Source organism: Electrophorus electricus, chromosome 6 (genome assembly GCF_013358815.1).
Source record: "Electrophorus electricus isolate fEleEle1 chromosome 6, fEleEle1.pri, whole genome shotgun sequence".
NCBI classification, from domain to species: Eukaryota; Metazoa; Chordata; class Actinopteri; order Gymnotiformes; family Gymnotidae; genus Electrophorus; species Electrophorus electricus.
In genome coordinates, this window is record NC_049540.1 from 8,306,375 (window position 1) to 8,326,470 (window position 20,096).

Consider the following 20,096-nt stretch of genomic DNA (forward strand, 5'->3'; position numbering starts at 1 on the left):
GACTTCTACAGCTCTTTTTCTTCAGACTATGGCTGAAGATTTCTATTTAATAATAATAATAATAATAATAATAATAATAATAATAATGATACAAAATTACAACAGGGATCCATTTTATTCATAAAACATAATACTGAAATCAACAAATATATTCAATATATTTAACAAAGGTTCTCTACTTTAAGGAGGAGAAAGACCAAGACATCAACAAACAAACAAAAAAATTGCAGGTTAATCAATGCACTTCTCATCACTTCAGCACATTCAGTATTTCAGTCACCATGAAGCACATTCTTCCAGTCGTCTTGTCCGTGTAGACTGAAAGGTAGTCTCTTTTGTCTTCTCCACTTCGCTCTTCGGTTTTTAAACCACACCTAACAATACATTGTGTATCATACTGATTAATCACAGAAGTCTAATTGTTTTTAATGTGCCTACTGATATGAGAAGATGCCATTTAAGAAAGCGCTCCAGATTTACCTTCAAGGGCAGTGATTTTCAATCTGTTTCCAGATTCACTGTATCCTAGACTATTTGTGTTAACTGATCCGTACAACTGTTAGTGTGAGCCAAATCTATATAGGTTACCTCCACCCGCTCCTCCCGTAGGTTTGTCCTCTCGGCTAGCTGCTCACGTGTGTGGATGTCTGGGTACTGGTTTTGCAGAAACAGCTCCTCCAGAGCACCCAGCTGCTCCTCTGTGAATATCGTACGATGCCGGCGGATTCGCTTCTGTATTTGACTGAAGCTCTCCCTACTCTGACCCTCACCAGCCAGGCACGTGTCCGTCAGCGCTCGCTTGTTCCACGCAAACCGACATGCTGAAAGTCGAAGTGCAGATGGAACAAGGCGTACAATCGTGATGAAGTTTAATGGAGTGGTCAACTGGAGTGGCAAGAGAAGTTCAACTATATAACCATCTAATAGATATCTAATCATATATCTACTTAGACTAATCCTTGTTATGCTCAGGCAAACCTGAACAAGTAGAGAAATCTAGTTACTTTATACTTCATGAGCAAGCGAAAACGGCATTATATACCTGCTAGCCCTAAATAACTTTAGTTGAGTCATTGTTACAAGGCATATGCAAAAAAACTAAATCAGAGCGTATATATGTCAGTATTAATCAGGGGGTCTTACAGATGGCAGGTAGGTAGTCAGCCTGTAGCATCTCTCCACAGCGTGAGCAGTAGCAGCAGCACATGCAGGCATGCTGGAGGGGTTCCAGGGGAGTCGTAGTGGTGGCAAGCTCTGGATCCAGGTAGGTCTTGGAGGGTCCCTGGGGCTGGCTTGTGTCCAGCATGGCGACATTCCTCTCATCACCTCTCTCTAAAGTCCCACTCAAGATGCTGTCAATGCTGAAGGCAAACCGCGTCTTCCCTATGTGGGCTTCCTTGTCCGCGGTCTGCATTTCACTACTGCCTTCATATAGTTGACACCACCGTGTGCTGGGCTGGTTTGTTTCTGCCTCTAGAGATGCAGACTTTCATATAGAAATGGGTTGCTCTCTCTCTCTCTCTCTGCTTCCCACACTCTCTGTCGAACCCCCATTTACTCAATAGATTAAAGAAAGGAGACAAAACATAATCCCCCTATACAGAAGCACAAAAAAAAAGTATAAAGTGGCTGAAAAAAAATCCCATCTAATCTGGGTAGTTTTGTGAAGGTGTTAGTGAGAACAGGAGATTCGGCTAATCTGGCTTTGGCTGAAATGAAATCAGATTTCACTGTATCAAATGAGGGGTGCAGAGGGCCCTTGAAATCCTTGTGGTTGTGGTTTTAAGAATAAGATAAATTGTCTGGCATTAGAGGCTTTAATTCTTTGCTGCTACGCCAGGTGTCAGGAGTGACCATGCGTCTTCAGGAGGATAAGATCGCATTAGTATGTGTGCGTACGACTATTGTGAAAACACGCATCTTTTTCACAGACAAACCCTGGTGTGGTTTATATTCGGAAATAAGCACATTAGTTTTGAACTACAGGACAAATGTGAAACATCAATCAATGTCCGTTGTAAAGACATGGGTGGAGATGGTGTGTTTTGCAAAACGGTACAAGGAACACAGCTGCATTGAAATATTGCGTTGCTTGCCTCGTGTGGACCTTATCACTAAAATTCAGCCATTTCCAGGCTCATTTGTGACATAGCACCTCGATGGAGGCAGGATATTATACATTAACATTCTTTTCACAACAAATCCCTTGTAATCATACAAGTCAGAAGCTCTTATTCATCAAGGAATTAATGGATTTTCAAAATCTGCTTTAAGCCTCACAGATAAGAGGGATAAAAAATAGATAACAATAAACAGCTTCTTTTTGGCACACAAATATTCATTGCCTTTACATTGTTGAAGTTACAGCCTTTATTGTCTATACTATTAGTATCTCAGGCTTTTAGAACTGTAGATTGAGAAAATCTTGCAGTATTATGTCCAGCCACTAATGGTATTAAATTAATTATCTGCCACTTCACAAGAATCACTGTTAAGACTCTTTCTCCAGTTAAACAAGCATCCAATGTGTCTAACTGTGGAATTTGTTTGCATTTTGGTGGTGTAATTTAAGTGTCCATAAATGGTGAGTGGATAGACTCCGTTGTCATTCTCGATGCTGCATTTCAGATATTACTCATGCTTATATGTATTAAAAATGCTGTTAAATGCTTGAGGGTTCCATGGGTGAAAATGAGCCTGCGATATTTTGACAGAAATTAATTACATTTGTTGGATTATATGACTGTTGTAATTAATCAAAAACATCTACAGAATTCCCACCAGAGAAAAAGTACGAAGCTGCTAAAAATTTGTTCAGCATGCAATAAAAAAGTGTGATTTATCAGTGGGCCCCATTACAACATTTACGACAAGGAAAGACCAAAACTGTGAGAACTGTAGCCCTGGGTCATGAGTGAGTCCTCCCTGAGCAGAGTTCAAGCTGGTTGTCAATGCTACATCATGTTATACATTGAAGCGTCATCAGTACAACATCAGATGGCATCCAGCAGATGGCATCATAGCTATTGCTGGGCAAAATTAATTTCTTCATACAGCTTCAACATAAGGCATATACAGTACAGACACGCAACAAGGAATGCACATGCATATGCTTCAAGAGAGGGGTACTACTTGATAGTTAATATACTGGCATATATAAAATGCCGAACAGAGCCAGTTGACCTCAATTTTGGATCAACATGGCAAGAGGAAAAGATCTAAATAATTTTAAAAAGGTTTGTTATTGTGGCTCACATTACAGGAGTTTCAGTCATGACTGCTGTTCACTTGATTAGTGCTTCAGTAGGAATAGTAACTGAAATCTACTTTAAGATCCAAACCAAAGACATTAGTAAATAGGTTTGAAATTACAATCGCAAGCAAACATTCAATGAACTTGAACTTGCTTTTTTATTAGGGCGACATGTGTGGAAAAATTGAAGCACAGCTATTCTGCAGGTGAATGTCAGTGCAGGACATGAGCTACATGTTGTAGTAGAATAGCAGCACATTATCCCCACAGCACAAATATTAATTCAAATTAGAGTGTTAAAGCCATAGGCATGCAACAGGTGTGGAAAAACCTTGTAAAATACTGTTTTATTCTCTACGAGTGGGTGGGTCTATGTGTGGCATAGCCTATATCAGTACAGTGCAGTACAGGCCTATTTACGAGTTTTTAATGTTATAGTGAGGAGCCAAGTGACTCTGTTAAGTAATCTGGTGACATTATTTTGGGTTCATTTCTCTTCTTACAGGGTAGGATCAAATGCAAAGTAAAATCAATTCAAAGTCATTATGCCTGTTTACCTTTATGTTATAATGAAACGTTTCTCGGTGGATGGGACTGGGCTTTCCTAGGATGACAATACTTCCCATTCACATGGCATAGAGGGTCACTGAATGATTTGCTTAGTATAAAAATTATGTAAATCATATGCTATAGCCTGTGCAGGCTCCAGATTTCAGACGTATTGAAACCAGTGAAACACCCGATTAAATGCTCTTTACCACTATTTGAACATCATCTAAGGGAATATCTTTTGGAAGAATGGTATTCCATCCAGTAGAGTTATAGACACTTGTAGAAGCTATGCCAAGGCACACTTGCTGCATGCTTCCTTTAATATGTTACCTGTCTGTGATTGAGAAGGAAGGACAGGAAATCTTTCTATTCACCTGTTTCCCAATCTAAAAGGCAGATTGCTTATTCAACAATTTGAATAATCCAGATCAAGGATTCTGAGTGGTGCAACAGAAGAGCATTCATTCTATCATCATCAGTTTCCTGATTTGAATCCTGATGGTGCTGTAGTGACCCATGTCCAGGAGTCCAAGAGAGCAAAACTAGACACACACACACACACACACACACACACACACACACACACACACACACACACACACACATATATATATATATATATATATATATATATATATATATATATATATATATATATATATATATATGTGTGTGAGAGGATTTGGAAAAATGATAAGGCTGAAGCTGGAGGAGTGACTCCAGCAAATCAATCTAGAGGAGCATAATTTAGCAATTGCTAAAATATGTACACAAGAATGAAAGCCATAACTCTTGTTTCATTCATAAACCTCTCTACTAATTTGTCTACCTTGGTTCCCCTGGTGGCAAGACTATTCCAGGCCTGTCTGGTAAAGAAGCTAATTTTGGGGCCATTTACTTTCTGTTTCTGCTACATTGTTGTGCCTTCCTCTACGGTACTCTTTATATGCTTTTCAGTCTTTCACTCAAATCTTTCTCTGTATTTGCATTCTCTTCTGTTCTCACTCTCCTTTCTCTAAAATCATAACATTTTAAAGTTCCTTTACACTATTGATATTTTGATAAAAATGTAATGATTCACTTATGACACAATAGCATTTACACATTAATAACATCAACTTGGCATTGACAATAAGAAATGTAATACAATGTGTCATGGTATGCAAAGTAGGCAAAGGTAGGCAGTTGCCTAGAGCTCATATGACCCATGGGACAAATGTTAAATAACTTATTCTTAAATACTTATGAATGTATATTTAGATATGACTGTTATCTTCTACTATAGCACTTATGTTCAATAATCTTAATGGAGCAGCACCCAAATTATGGTTGTAATAGTTTTTACATAATGACGCCATTGTGTGAGAGTAGATCGGAACAAGTAAAGAAACAAGCATTAGCTACAGTGTGGATAGCTTTGATGCAAAGTGATTTCTAAGTATTGAGAAAGGAAAAATAAAAGACAGAGTTATCTCTGTGTTACAGTGAAACATAAAAAGGGAGAAAAATCTAAATACACACTGTATGTAATGTTAATGCTAATGTTCGCATGTTGATTCTTTTTAGAGTCACTAAATCTGCCCTATATCACTAATTCTGCCCCTGAATTCTGTGACCATGTCAATAAAATTTATATTTTAATTTACTATATTTGTTACTAATCAAAGACTATAATTGTAATATAGTTCATTACTTAAAGTTGAGTGGTTATCTTTACATTTCAGTATATTCAGAAAGTGTAGTGATTTGGAGAATGTTGTTTCTTTATAATGTTTTACTAATGTGAATTAACCAATGTAATTATTCACTCATGAGTAATATACATAAGGCTATAAAAGTAAACATAAGTTATTTCATCTAAATGATGAATATGGGCATAACTGAATCATATATGAATGGTGTAATTATTCATTATGTTGCAACTCTCTGTAACAGGCTATATGGTGTAATCTTTCTTGTTGATAATTATTTGCTAGGATTTATGCATGTTTTTGAGAGATGAATTAGCTATCACATATAAACGTGTATTAAACGTTCACAACATTTGTTTGAAAAAGGAATGCTGATCCTCTAGGCCTGTGTAAGATACTGTTAAGTCATCTTACAGTGTTAGCTATTTATAAAATGCACACTCATAATTTCATATCTTTGGATTGTAATTGGAATCTTTTATTTAAAGCTATAAACAAGGAATACACAGGTTTAAGTAAAGCTTTGATGTTTTGGCCACAATTCTTATGGTTTCAATTGACATGTGACAATTTTTACCAGCATTCAGCCACCGGGTTTTCAGGAATTGGCATACACGCAAGCCAATGAAAGTGTTACAGACAATTTCATTTTATGACGTTCTCTCCATTAGTACGTGTGCAAATCAGGAACAGCCAGCATGCCGGGCTCCTCCAATCAGCGCCTTACACCAAGCTGCTCTGTGTCCAATGACGAGCCTCCACGACGGGGAAGACGTGAACGGCTATATACAGGCGACCTCATTCAGCGCACTTCATTTTAGACACTGATATCGTTAGAGAGAAGAGAAGAGAACCCGTGACAGTTAAGCATAATTCTCAGTAACATACAGAGACCGGTGTTTTGCGTTAGCGCCCTCATTATTATCCAGGTTTAGGTAAGTGATCTGTTTTTGTCTTCTGTATTATTTGGTATTAACTTTAGTAGTTAGCATGACAATACATCAACATGCTTGGAGTATTGGCTAGCGGTTAAATTAGCTTGTTGGTTGACTCTTTGGAAAAGTCAGGCGGTATAAAACTGCACGATGCGATGCAGGCTGTTAAAAAAATCTCTTCAGGTGCTTAACGTGAAGTTTTAAGTATTTAGAGGAAGGCTGGTGTTAGCCAGGCCACCAAGTAGACAGGCGTCTGACGTTCTAGTTGCTTCCATAGCCGGTCATGAAGCTAAGTTAACGGTCTAAGTTAGCATTAGTGTACGCAATCTGGTGTACGTAACACAATTTATCCACTAATATCTTTACTAGTATGGACTGAATTATAGCTGGCTGGCTAGCGGTTAACTAACTCAGTATCCTTGAACCGTCGCTTGCTGCTGATGTGAACAGTGCAGTTTAATTTGGTTAGCTAGCTTGCCACGGGAAATCACCTTTTTTCACGCGTGCTTTTCCGTTAACTTTGTGCTGACTTGGCCAAGATGGCCACCTAACTAGCTGAAAGGTTTAAGCATTTAAATAGCTTATCACAATGTAGCAGCTAGCTAGAAGTGTTTTATGTCTACAAACTCCGTGTGTCGCTCAGCATGCTAGCGAGCTCGGATGGCTAATTAGCTTGCTAGCCTACGTTCGTTATCTAGCTACTGAATGGCCGAAATTCTGGTTTCTCTGATTCGGGGCGCCACCTGTTGTGACCTCTAATGTAATGTAAACTTGCCGTTAAAATTTGCCAATTCATTCACAGAATTACGTCGGAGATCTGGGTACTGACTTGAACACCAAAATGAGATTGCTCTGCTTGTTTCTACTGGTGCTCGGCTCTGTGTATGCCGACGATGACGACAAGAAGGAAAACGTTGGCACCGTGGTAGGAATTGACCTTGGGACCACCTACTCCTGGTAAGTTGGGTGTCACTTCCTGGCTTGGTGTGATTTTTATTTACTTGTTTATTTTTGCTAGTCCTTGACTAGCCACAAGCAATTATCTTGAATAAACGAAAACCTAACTTCTCCCTGCCTTAGCGTTGGTGTGTTCAAGAATGGCCGTGTTGAGATTATTGCCAACGACCAAGGAAACCGCATCACACCTTCCTACGTGGCCTTCACCAGTGAGGGTGAGCGTCTCATTGGTGATGCCGCCAAGAACCAGCTGACCTCCAACCCCGAGAACACTGTCTTTGATGCCAAGCGTCTGATTGGTCGCACGTGGAGTGACTCCTCTGTACAGCAGGACATCAAATACCTGCCATTTAAGGTGTGCCTTCTCATCGCTTTGTTATCCTGGTGTTCGGCTGTGGAAATGCAAAGAGCCAAAATGAGACACATGCTTAACATTTTGATCTCTGCTTGGCTTCTAGGTCATTGAGAAGAAAAGCAAACCTCACATTCAGGTGGACATTGGAGCTGGTCAGATTAAAACCTTTGCACCAGAAGAGATCTCAGCCATGGTCCTTACTAAGATGAAGGAGACTGCTGAGGCTTACCTGGGAAAGAAGGTACAGCTTCCTAGTTAACTCTTTACTGTGTGGTGACCAGTATAACTGCACTGTTACTCGTCCTGTAATTTTCTCATCTCAAAGGAAGTCTTGCACTTGTTTGTAGGTTACACATGCTGTGGTGACCGTGCCTGCCTATTTCAATGATGCTCAGCGCCAGGCAACCAAGGATGCTGGTACTATCGCTGGCCTGAATGTGATGAGGATAATCAACGAGCCGTAAGTGCTGTTCCTTTTAGAACATGTGGCTTGTTGAACTTTGTGCTTTTTTTGGAGTTGGTTGTACCAGGTTGCTCAGGGTTCATTACTGTTACAGAACTGCTGCAGCCATTGCTTATGGCCTGGACAAGAAAGATGGTGAGAAGAACATCCTAGTGTTTGACCTGGGCGGTGGAACCTTTGACGTGTCCCTGTTGACCATTGACAATGGCGTGTTTGAGGTGGTGGCCACCAATGGTGACACTCACCTGGGTGGTGAGGACTTTGACCAGCGTGTCATGGAGCACTTCATCAAGCTGTACAAGAAAAAGACCGGCAAAGATGTGCGCAAGGACAACCGGGCTGTGCAGAAGCTTCGTCGTGAGGTTGAGAAGGCCAAGCGGGCCCTGTCCTCCCAGCACCAGGCCCGTATTGAGATCGAGTCCTTCTTTGAGGGAGAAGACTTCTCGGAGACCTTGACCCGAGCAAAGTTTGAAGAGCTCAACATGGTAAGAACATGAACCATCTTTGTGTTGGATGTATGCATATACATGACGGTGCTGAAGCCGAGCATTAGCCATGCAATCCCTTTTAATTGTTTATGGGTTTTGATTTTCACAGGACCTCTTCCGTTCTACCATGAAGCCTGTTCAGAAGGTCCTGGAAGATGCTGACTTGAAGAAATCTGACATTAACGAGATTGTGCTCGTGGGTGGCTCTACTCGTATCCCCAAGATACAGCAGCTGGTGAAGGAGTTCTTCAATGGCAAAGAGCCCTCCAGAGGCATCAACCCTGATGAGGCTGTGGCTTATGGAGCTGCTGTCCAGGCTGGAGTGCTTTCTGGAGAGGAAGACACAGGTGGGTCCTACACGCTAACTGATGTGGTTGGTTTGTATGGCATACATGCATGACTTGTGGTGTCTTTCCATTTAAACTGCATTTAATGTATTTTTTAATTCAATTTTTGATCTGTTGATTAGGAGATCTTGTGCTGTTGGATGTGTGCCCCCTGACTCTTGGTATTGAGACTGTTGGAGGAGTGATGACCAAGCTCATTCCCAGGAACACTGTTGTACCTACCAAGAAGTCTCAGATCTTCTCCACAGCTTCAGACAACCAGCCCACTGTCACCATCAAAGTTTATGAAGGTAAGCTTTAAAAATATCCTTGCTTCTAAACCTGTTTTTAAAATCTGTTTGAAACTGAGTTTGTACATGACCTGTTGCTGCTCTCAGGTGAACGTCCTCTGACCAAAGACAACCACCTTCTGGGAACATTTGACCTGACGGGCATCCCTCCTGCACCCCGTGGCGTGCCCCAGATTGAGGTGACCTTTGAGATTGATGTCAACGGCATCCTGAGAGTTACAGCTGAGGACAAGGGCACGGGCAACAAGAACAAGATCACAATCACCAATGACCAGAACCGCTTGACTCCTGAGGATATTGAGCGCATGGTGAACGACGCAGAGCGCTTTGCTGACGAGGACAGGAAGCTGAAGGAGCGCATTGATTCCCGCAATGAGCTGGAGAGCTACGCTTACTCCCTGAAGAACCAAGTGGGTGACAAGGAGAAGCTGGGAGGAAAGCTGTCCTCTGAGGACAAGGAGGCCATTGAGAAGGCTGTGGAAGAGAAGATCGAGTGGTTGGAGTCCCACCAGGATGCTGACCTTGAAGAGTTCCAGGCCAAGAAGAAGGAGTTGGAAGAGGTGGTACAACCAATTATTAGCAAGCTCTATGGCAGCGCAGGTGGGCCTCCACCAGAAGAGGGCGATGATCAGGGTGATAAGGATGAGTTGTAGGTTGCTATATGATTACATCTCGATGCTCTTTTTTTTTTTTTTGTTGTTGTTTTTTGGTTTGTTCTGTTCCTCCTGATTGTCCTTGCCTCTCTGGACTGGTGATTGGATGTACATATTGTTGGACACGATGGACAATTGTGAGGGAAGACATGAGGCGGGGAAGGGGGTGACAACATTTAAAACCACACACTTCCTGAAAGACTCTGAGCATTTTGAGGATGAGGGATGTTGTTCTTCACTGAGGTGGAGACTGTCAGCCTGTACTGAGGCTTGCTGCTATTCTCAGGCAGTTTGAAAGGAGTTCTGTTGATTGGGGGGGGGGGGGTGAGGGTGGGCTAGGATTATGGAGATTGGGTTCAGGGCCATGGTCATGTTCACAGACTTAACAAGTTATTTATTTAAATCTGGAAGTGTAGTGGATTTCTACTGCAACTACATGGGAATAAATGTTTGATACGAAACTACCTTTTGTATGCCTCTTTATTTTTCAAATTATGTTGGTCTTTTTATGAATCTATAAAAGTGCTCATTTAAAAATGGCAGATAGCATTGACTTCAACAGTTAAAAGAATTTGCATTCAGTGAACTGCTTGGTATTAAAGTTTAAGAATTGGCACAGTACCTATACCACTGAAATAAGACTGCTATGATTTAGTTCCTAATTAAAAAGGCTCGAAGCTGCTATTAACTGGACAGTGACTTAAGATAAATGAGCCATTCCAGAGCAAGGTCTGAAGTAATCCTAAAAAGGTGAGTCAGTAGTGTTGGCTGTAACACTAGTCCTGCATTTGTTAATTCCAAAAAGTTAACTTTTTTTTTTTATATATATACACAAACTTCTCTCCATTATGGTTTTAGCATGCATGTCTTGATTTTAACTTTTGTGCTGATCTTAGCAAAGTAGTTCATCACTCTAGCTAAAGTCATCTGCAACATGCTTGACATGAATTTTCAAACCAAAGGGAAAAAAGGGCCTGCCTGCACTCTGGTCTGCAGCTTCAGAGTGACAGCTATTCAGGCAACATGGGGAACACTTGCCAGACATTACATATGTTGTACCTGTATTTTTAAAGTTGTGTGTACACTATTTACATTTATTTGCCTTATATAACAAGCATGTCAACCTGTTTTACATGAGGATGTGGAATAAACATGATTGGAGAAAATTCCTCTATCCACAGTGGGGTATGAACTGCTAAGCATGGAGGTGATTCCATGCTGGTTTGGGCAGCCAGTTGATGGAAATCATGACTGCAATGCATGCTATAGGAATATCAAGCTATTTCATAGGACCAGGAGCCCATGGTACAAATGGTCTCATGACATTTCCATATGCTAAGATGACAATACTTCCATACATGAACACAACCATTTGCTCAATTTGTTCTAAACATTTTGTACTTCAAATGGAAAGTTCTGGAACACAGAAAAGTAGATTTTCAACTCCTTCCTGATTTCTTCCCTCAAAATACCTGAAAATTTGCTTCTTGCAGAACTTGTGGGCTAAATATCCCACTAGTTTGTGTAAACTTGTATGATAGAGAACACTGCTTTGAGGGCAGTGTCCTTTTACATATACACACCCCCCCCCTGTGAGTGATCTATATATTTGTATGTTAACTAGCCAAAGAAATCTACTTCAAAAGTAAGTCTTCTAACTGCATTCTTGTTTACTGAAACAAATCATTACTCTTTAATAAGTGACTTTATAAAACAAAGATAAGAGTAAGAAGGCACATGGATCATGTTAGCACAGTGACCAGACAGTCATTGAACAGGACTCCCTGAGTATCCATTCCTCCAAACACAAAGCAGAGATGCTTCGCCTCTTTTGTACTGCTCTCTGCTATTTCTTCTTCACTGCCTCCAGCCCTTTCTGACCATGGCACCACACACATTGAATGGTCCAGACGATTGGGCGGAGAGTCACCTTCAAATTTCATCAGAGTCCAGCGATGTTTGTCTATGAACATGAAGGGAATGTGACTGATCATTAAAAGACATGTCAGAGCACATTTTCTTGATCTCAGTGAAGAAACTACTTTTTCTTCTCTATAGTTACTGTGACATAACGCTATGGAGGAGAATACACTCACTGACCACTTTAAAAAAAACAAAAAAACAAAACATTTCTAGGAAATACTTTGTAGGTGCACAGCAATAGCCTGTCATACACTAACAGTGCATGGCAAATGAGCTACACAAGGCATGTTCAGGTCCAGTCCTGGTGTGTTGGATTCGTGGTCAGAAGTAAAATCTGTAATGCCGTAGGTGTCCAGGAGTGGAGCTGGGCCCTACTGGACTGCAGCCTATAACTATACACCTATAAAACACAGCTCCTAGTTCTGCATACCTAACAGAGATATGTTTTTGGGTGTAGTTTACATTTCCAGAGATTTGTTACGTCTGTCAGTGCTTTCACATGAGATGATATTTTTACATACCACACTGGAACTTGTACATGGAATTGGTCGCCCCCGCTGCCATCATCCCCCCAAAGATGTAAATGTTCCTCCCCAGGGCCACAGCTGAGTGAGCCGCTGTCCCTGCAGGGATGTCTCCTTTACCCTTCACCCGCTCCCATTTCATAACCTCTGAAGAAAGGATCAGGTTTAGTTAATAAAATAGCATGGCTCAAAGCACTCTACAGCTTTGTATTTTGTCGCAGATGTAGGGTATACCAGTGTCCAGCGTAAACATGTCATTGTGAAACTTCTCTCCTGCCATTCCTCCGTGGACATAGATGACTGATCCCACAGCTACGACTGCATGTCCATGCCTTGGGGATGGGGGTCTTCCCTGGGTCTCTGGCTGTGACCACGCACACGTCACTTCAAGCAGAGCAACAGATATAGTGCATGTTATCAACTTTGTCCTCATATACTCACAGCATGTTCAAAATGTGTAGACTGCAAAGCAATAACAGATACATTAGTACCCTTTTTCCCTAAGCGAAGGGAAAAATTAAGTTTGGAGTGCACACTGGGATGCAGTTCAGCTACACAGACATGTAACTAACACACAACGAAACACCTGCACAAAAGGTTAACTATAAAAAGCTAAGTTTAGTAACTGAGACACCTGTGTCAAAGACGTGCACCTGGGGGTCAGTGACTGGTGTGGCCCCTGCTTCTCCACCCGAGAACACGAAGAGTCTGTCCCCAACACATGCCGAGTTAGTGTGGTATGTCCGGGGGCTGGGCGGTTCCCCCTTCACCGCCACTGTTCTCCAAGGACCACTGTCTACACAAAATAATGTTACACGATATAAAAATCCAACATCACTAGCACACATAAACTAGACACATGGTTATCACCTGTGGTACATATGACCTGGAGTGAGTTTCGGTTGCTGCTCTGGTCTGCACCAGCAAACACCCACAGGCTCTCTGGGTCGCTCTGGGATGTAAAGCTACACAGTTCATATCTTGCTAGCAGACCCTGCCAATCTGCAATGTCCCACTCATGACTCTCTGAAAGAATGAAATAACTTTGATTACTTTCCCAAGTGTCAAAGTCAGATTTATTTTACACTGTGCCATGCTCCAATATGGATATGGTGTATAGAGCAGACTAATATACATAAGATATGAAATCATATATTTTATTAACATAGTGCAGGGTTGGTAATAAGTAGCAATTTATGTTAGTACGTATTGCAGAAACTGCAATCCTTGGGTTCTTGGAATGGCTTGGGAATGTGCAAGCAAAAAAGGTGTAAAAATCCATTTTAATGCCAAACAGCAATTAATGGCGTTAACCAGGGAGAAACAAAAAACATTACCAAGATTTATGAAGTAGGAGTCTGCAAAGCTGCCATTGGGATTGGCACCTCCTACAATCACAATTCTTCCCTTCCTACCTGACGGCACGTATGTGCATGTGTGCCCAACGGTAACGCCTGGACCGTTCCCTCGAGGGACCAGGACATACCTGCACGGACAAACGCAAAGTCCTTACACGAGTACAGAATTGACAGGCTGTCAGGTCACCTAGCTTTTGTTAGGCACTATGTAGCGCTATCTACCTACCATTGTTTTTCTCGAGGTTTGACCTCTGGGTCGAGAATCGGAAGGAGCTCCATCGCCCTGAGCAGGACTAGCAACAAGCTAACGGAAACGCTAGCTAGGTTAGCTAAAACAAGGTTAACACTTCACCTACGATAAGCTACCTAGTCTATACTTACAATTAATAGCTAGCTAACTAGCTAGCTAGTGTCCTCATTAACATCGACTGAACTACCCAGCTAGCAAATTTATATAGCCAGTTGGCTATTACTACCTATATAAACTATTTCCTTCGCCCAACCAACAGTAATCCTGAGGAACTAATAACCAGCCATACTTGCAGGGCGATGTCTTAACGAATGACCACTCCGGTCACCAGTAGCGACCAAAAGCTCACGGCCCTACCAAGCTAGATAACCGCTACGACCTTACGGTGCACAAGACAGACGTTAACATAGCTAAGTTAGCACACTGCATTAGACGCACAAGATTCAACAGCACTCTACCTTTGTCAACAAACCGCTAAACCATTTATCATAAAACCCTAACAGGGCAATGAAACAGCTTGGTAACCCCGCCAACAAATAGCACCTGTTTCGAGGAAATTCAGTCTGTTGTGAAATTGCTATTGCCAAGAGCTCTGTTGCCATCTAACGGATTGGCGTGAAGATGCCATATCCATATTAAAATTCTCTGTAGGCCTAATAAGATAAATCATTAAAATCTATTTTGGATATGCTTTTTTTTTGGCTATACCTTCTTGTGCATTTTTTTAGGCTAGGACATTTGAAAGCAAAATCTCTCTGGTCCTCAATTTCAGACAGCACAGGATAATAGACAATAATGCAATAATGCACGATTCTCTGGGGAAATGACGGCTCGATACCAACCATTGTGCCACATATAAAGAGCTGCCTCCATATACAAAGCAGCAGCAGTTTAGACGTTTATGTAGCTAACATAAGGAGATACATAGGACATTGATACAATGTTACTTTAGGTTGTCTTTGTAAACCGACCAGACATCTTCAGAAATACGCAACGAGCGCTTCTTTTTCTTTCGTCCCTTCTCTGCCTCCTTATTCACTCTACACCGAACTGGTGGTAGCCTACAATACGCCAAGCAACAGATATAAATGACTGGAGGAAATGTTGTTCACCACAAGAGGACAGCCTTGCTAAGCTTATTGGTCACGATCGAGGGGCAAAGACCATGTTCAAGTTTTAAACTTAAATCCGGATTGTCCAATTACTTTGCCACGCTTACCTTATTCAGGACAGCTCATAAGTCTTGGGCACTGAAATGGACTTTCTGCCCAGAACATCCTTTCTACCTTCCAAAGTAAAGGTAGATTTCATTTACCTTTCTTCTTTTACCATGTTCAGGCATGAATGCAAAATATGCATTTATGCCTGAACAAGGATTTCTCTCACAATATTTCAAAGATAGTTTCTCTTACTTTAAGGAAGATCATGGCTTAAAATATAAAGGGGTTTTCAATCTTCCAGAAAGCCCACTGAAAGGAGTGAGATCACAGAAATGAAAGAGGTTATATATTCTGTATATGACTTTATCCTCTTATTAAATGTTCTTGCTGGTTGTCTCTCTCACTTGTTCGCTGTGTAATGTCTTTGCTATAGCCTCTTGCTGTCTGGAGCACATAGATGGCCCGCTGTCAAGGACAGTCACAAACGCCAACATGACTTAAGTCGCTAAATAATATTACAGTCCATTTAGCTTCCATGACAGGGCCCAAGCACTTGAAAGAAACAATACCATGAATGAATATCCTCAAAATACACCAGTGGGTTTTGATCTAAATGTGATTAAATCATGTCAGCGTGCTGGAGATCTGGGGCAGTGCCAGTAACTAAACTCAGCTGATCCAGGCCCATTGTGTCACAGGCATAAGAATAACTTTACGTGTCTGAACACTGAACAGTGGTAGCTTCAAAATCATATTAATGCATGACCCTAAATCCTTACACTCACAGTAATGTAACCTGTATTTCATACACTATTAATTGTGGGTTATGCTGAAGTAATTAATTTTATCATATGGAAATTTTTTATCATGTTTTATCATATCTTATATTTTTATCATATGGAAATGAAATTTTCCATATTCTTCTTCCATACACTTCTTTTTTGGCACTTTTATTTTGATAAGATAGCTACACTGATCTGAAATGTTGTTCCTGTTATGGCTATACCATATCTGCCTTTATGTTCCTCTTACCTGACCAATATTTAAACACTGTAGGTAAGAAATAAGGCAGGTAGATTTTACCCTCTACCAAGAGTCTCTGGAGTATGTTAGCAGCATAGTAATGCCTGTATATCAGTCAGCCTCTTCTACCATTTCAGAACTGCAGCATTACAACTAGCCAAATATGCAGATTCTTAGATGACAAGTTTTGTTTTCTTTTATTTGTCAATTTTATTCACAATTGGAGGGAGCAAATATTTAATGCAAAGTCAAAAATAAGCAATAATATTGTATGAAATGAATGATTGTCAGTTTGTGATAGTCATAGAGCTCAGTGTGTTGGCAAGCTATAGCAACAATAGTCCTTTACCTCTGTAGTCTTACTCAGATCTCAGATTCTTTATTCACCTGGCTTACCATGCTCCCCCCTGCTGTCTACCTCTCTGTCCATCTGGTTCTTAGGTTGCGAGGTGCAGGCTCAGGTTTCTAGATTCAGTTTTAATGACTCAGTTTCACTTTGGTATGGACTGTTCTACTGTTCACAAAGTTTCCCTTGGCCACCATCTACACTATTCTGACTCCAGTTTTTATCTTCAAACCTTTGGTGAGTCTCTTAGTTATTTTATTTCTTGTCTTTGACCTTGGTATTATATGTCCCCCAGACGCGAAGAACCTTATCTAAAATGAAATTTAGACAGCTTTTTGTTGGCTTTTTTGTTGGTCTTTTTGAAATAATCTCTGCATCTTCATGTTGATTAATGCTGGGGATTCCCCTTTTATAGCTACAACAGTCTTTTTTTAAATCCAAGTAATTGCTGTAATACTAGTGAATGTTTTGAATCAGATTAAGCATAGATTTAAAACCAGAACCCTTTTTTCATAGCACCAGGGCAATGGTAGAAACAGGTAGATGCACAAATACGTCTACACTTGTTTTCTTTGCTCTTAAAATATTGCATTATACTGTAACACTTTAGGAAATGCATAGCTCATGCAGATTGCATAAGCCAAGGGTGGGTAAGGCTGTAATTAGTAACCCTCTCTTTAGTATCACTCAATCATTCATGCTGGTGGCAGTGAAGGCAATCATGAGCTTCAAAAGGTAATCCCATTAATAATGGAGAGTTTACCTACGGTCCCCGGATTAACATAGGAGAGAGGGGTCAATAAGGGCTTCTGTATTATTCTCTTGATAAGAGTCAGTGCAGGCTGGGTTCAGGGTTTGAATGTGGGAATGTTATTCCTCTGATCGAGACAGCAGAGGGAATCACATTTGTATTAACTAAAAAGAAAAATGGTTTACACAAATGCAATTTGTAATGAGGTGGTTAAGATACTTAAGATATCAACTGAATGCTGTTTTAAGTGCAGAAATTATTGTGGTTGTGTAAAGCTGAATAAACAGACGAAAAGTGTCTTCATCTGATGTGAAGATTGATGTGAAACCACTGCCCTGGAGAAGCAGTGTATAATCAGCAGTTTATGTGAAGCTGAAATACACTTGGAATTTAACAGAAAACTGGAATCTCAAGTACGCCTAACATTTCAGATGCTGATTTTAAACCTCCAATTCTCAAAATCCTTTCCAAAACACACACTGAAGAGAAAAAGCTAAATGTAAAATGTAGGCCTATGTGGATGTTTGTATGGAAGACCACACAAAGTTTTATGAATCATAAGAAAAAGATGAAATGTTAAAAAAGATATGTCTCCTGTTGCCCTTTACAATGGTCTGTGCTCAATGAACAGGGAGAAGGGGCACTTAAAAGTCCTCTGTGAGGAATGTGGAAAACACATTTAAGCCATTAACCACAGCTCAGCACTGACTGTGCAACACCATGGCCCTTGGCTATCAGTCCGTTAATTGCCTGCACTTGGTTTACCTCCCAGTGGATTTTGCTTTCGCTATAAAAGAAAATGTTTCAAGTATGGGAACTTTCCATAAACGGTAGCAAAAGTGGAACGTCCTGTCTGTGTTAAGAGCTTTTTTTTTTGTTGTGACCTCAGACAGCCAAGCATGAGTTGAGAGAGCCGCTTCATAACTGAATGGCGTGACAGCTTAATGGCGCGAGAAGCAGCTTTTCGGGCGCTAATGCAGATCTCTGGTGTGAGGAGTTTGGCTGTGTGCAGACTCTCCGGCTTGCACTGATTGACTGGAGGGGCAGTAATGAAGCAGAATGAATGAAAAACACAAGAGAGAGGGAGGGTGAGCAAAAGAAAAGAGCGGATTTGATGACGGGGAGAGAGGAGAAGAGAGAGTCAGTGTTCTTAATGAATGTCAGGAGGTTCTGGGAGGAAAAAGAATTCTGTTTGAGGGCTTCTTGGAGAGGATATAGATCTAATTTGTGGATAACAAGCAAACTGTTGCTGGAGTCTGAGGGTCATGTTGAAAGAGTGTCCCAGTAGCTCCTGGTTAATCAGCACACTTTGCTTAAGAGCCAGCCAGGGCTGCCATTTGTAATGACCAGAGTCCGCAGTCTGGGTCTCTGTGCCTCAGAGATGCTTCTTCATCCTGTTATGTGATATTGTGTTCAAACTGTGGAAAATGTTATTTCTCTGTATCGCAATACATATTATCCAGAGAAAAAGCCTTAGAGATGCACAAATTTGTCAAACATATGATCCATTTGTATGTATTGGTGATGCCTGATGAATGTATTCAGAATGTGTTGGTGATGAACCTGGATTGTTCGTTGGCTTCTATAAGTGCAGAGTCTTATTGACAGGCAGCGTGTATGCTCTCATATGGTGCAAACCTTGGGAGCACTTCTCACATGAGGAGTGAACTATGGAGAGCAAGGTACTGTTAAACTGCACCAGGATTAATGCCAGTCTCTGATCACATGAGACAGCAGGACCTTCGTTGGCACAGACACACAGTCAGACATGAGAATCCCAGAGTGAGTGTGTGTGTGTGTGTGTGTGTGCATAGACGTAAGGGACACACTTACCGGCTGCTTCTGGGCTGGGTTCATCGCAGGAGCACTGACTCAAAGCCCCAGATGGTTGGGGGACCCCCTTTGACCTGAAAGAAGAGCCATCAAAGCGCTCCAGTTCCACAGTGGGCTCTGTGAAGATCCAAATGCATGCTGGCGAGCTTTATCACTCCTGACCTGCAGCCAGATTTCGTTGACTTATCTGCCACAAGGGTGAATTCAATTGCACTGTAATAATTACAGTGTAGTTATTAAAATGACCTGGTCTGGAATAGGTTTGAATGAGTGCTGAAATATTTGACATTACATTCATGCTAGTTTGTATGTGTATATGGGTGCATGGACCTCTAACTATATTGTTTTTATGAGTTTTTGTAGAAGCATTAAAAATTAGTGTAGAAGGGTGTGTTTTTTCTGAGCTTAGTTTGAGCATGAGTGACTGTTTGTTTCTGAGTATGTCCACGGCAAGTTTTATTTTTGGCGAGGGGCTGAGTCTATGGTAGCGAGCCTGAGTCACACTTCTTTCTCATCAGCTATGCTCTACTAACTCCACCCACTGCCCCCTGTCTCTGTTTCTCTCTCTGTCTCTCCACACCCCCCCCGCTTCCTCTCTAATTCTGACTTTCTTTTATCTCTGTCTCCCTCTCTCAGGCTTTCTTTTTCCTCTCTTTTTCCTCATTTCTCTCCATCCCTCCCCTCCTCTTTCCTTCCCTCTTTCTCTTTTCTCTCTCCCTCGCTCTCCCTCTTTGTCTCCGGGAGCGCTGCTTTGTGTTCGGCAGACGTGTCAAATGTGAGCATAACAAAAATAATTGTGCTGACGCTTCAGGCCAGGTCTAAAACTGGATGTCACACTTGAGAGAGGAAGAGAGACAGATGCACAGAAATGTGAGAGAGAGAGAGAGAGAGAGAGAGAGAGGGAGGGAGGCGGAAAGGAGGAGAGTGAGTGAGAGAGGGAAGGA

General features: G+C 41.3%; 3 protein-coding genes across 3 annotated transcripts; 1 reads left to right on the top strand and 2 right to left on the bottom strand.

The window, feature by feature from the left end:
* Positions 1-272: 272 nt before the first annotated feature.
* LOC113587174 (homeobox protein goosecoid-2) lies at positions 273-1,414 on the bottom strand. Its single transcript, XM_027025721.2, has 3 exons — positions 1,144-1,414; positions 589-821; positions 273-374 (listed from the first exon to the last, which is right to left on the bottom strand). Exons 1-3 carry the CDS (start codon positions 1,412-1,414, stop codon positions 273-275), a joined length of 606 nt encoding a protein of 201 aa, XP_026881522.2.
* Positions 1,415-6,298: 4,884 nt separating this feature from the next.
* hspa5 (heat shock protein 5) lies at positions 6,299-10,445 on the top strand. The gene is made up of 9 exons (XM_027025613.2): positions 6,299-6,431; positions 7,234-7,388; positions 7,512-7,743; positions 7,847-7,984; positions 8,091-8,203; positions 8,301-8,691; positions 8,804-9,041; positions 9,164-9,331; positions 9,419-10,445. Exons 2-9 carry the CDS (start codon positions 7,273-7,275, stop codon positions 9,982-9,984), a joined length of 1,962 nt encoding a protein of 653 aa, XP_026881414.1. The 5' UTR covers positions 6,299-6,431; positions 7,234-7,272; the 3' UTR covers positions 9,985-10,445.
* On the bottom strand, positions 10,013-14,594 carry rabepk (Rab9 effector protein with kelch motifs). Its single transcript, XM_027025577.2, has 7 exons — positions 14,016-14,594; positions 13,769-13,917; positions 13,302-13,457; positions 13,066-13,227; positions 12,666-12,815; positions 12,429-12,578; positions 10,013-11,947 (listed from the first exon to the last, which is right to left on the bottom strand). Exons 1-7 carry the CDS (start codon positions 14,066-14,068, stop codon positions 11,727-11,729), a joined length of 1,041 nt encoding a protein of 346 aa, XP_026881378.2. The 5' UTR covers positions 14,069-14,594; the 3' UTR covers positions 10,013-11,726.
* Positions 14,595-20,096: the final 5,502 nt, after the last annotated feature.

Coding starts and splice junctions, on each gene's coding strand:
- hspa5 (XM_027025613.2), top strand. CDS start 7,273: ATGAGATTGCTCTGCTTGTTTCTACTGGTGCTCGGCTCTGTGTATGCC. Junction 7,389..7,511: donor CTTGGGACCACCTACTCCTG/GTAAGTTGGGTG, acceptor TCCCTGCCTTAG/CGTTGGTGTGTTCAAGAATG. Junction 8,204..8,300: donor ATGAGGATAATCAACGAGCC/GTAAGTGCTGTT, acceptor TTACTGTTACAG/AACTGCTGCAGCCATTGCTT.
- rabepk (XM_027025577.2), bottom strand. CDS start 14,068: ATGGAGCTCCTTCCGATTCTCGACCCAGAGGTCAAACCTCGAGAAAAA. Junction 13,918..14,015: donor AAACCTCGAGAAAAACAATG/GTAGGTAGATAG, acceptor TTGTCCGTGCAG/GTATGTCCTGGTCCCTCGAG. Junction 13,458..13,768: donor CTCCTACTTCATAAATCTTG/GTAATGTTTTTT, acceptor TCATTCTTTCAG/AGAGTCATGAGTGGGACATT.
- LOC113587174 (XM_027025721.2), bottom strand. CDS start 1,414: ATGCAGACCGCGGACAAGGAAGCCCACATAGGGAAGACGCGGTTTGCC. Junction 822..1,143: donor TGACTACCTACCTGCCATCT/GTAAGACCCCCT, acceptor TTCGACTTTCAG/CATGTCGGTTTGCGTGGAAC. Junction 375..588: donor TACGGGAGGAGCGGGTGGAG/GTAACCTATATA, acceptor ATGTATTGTTAG/GTGTGGTTTAAAAACCGAAG.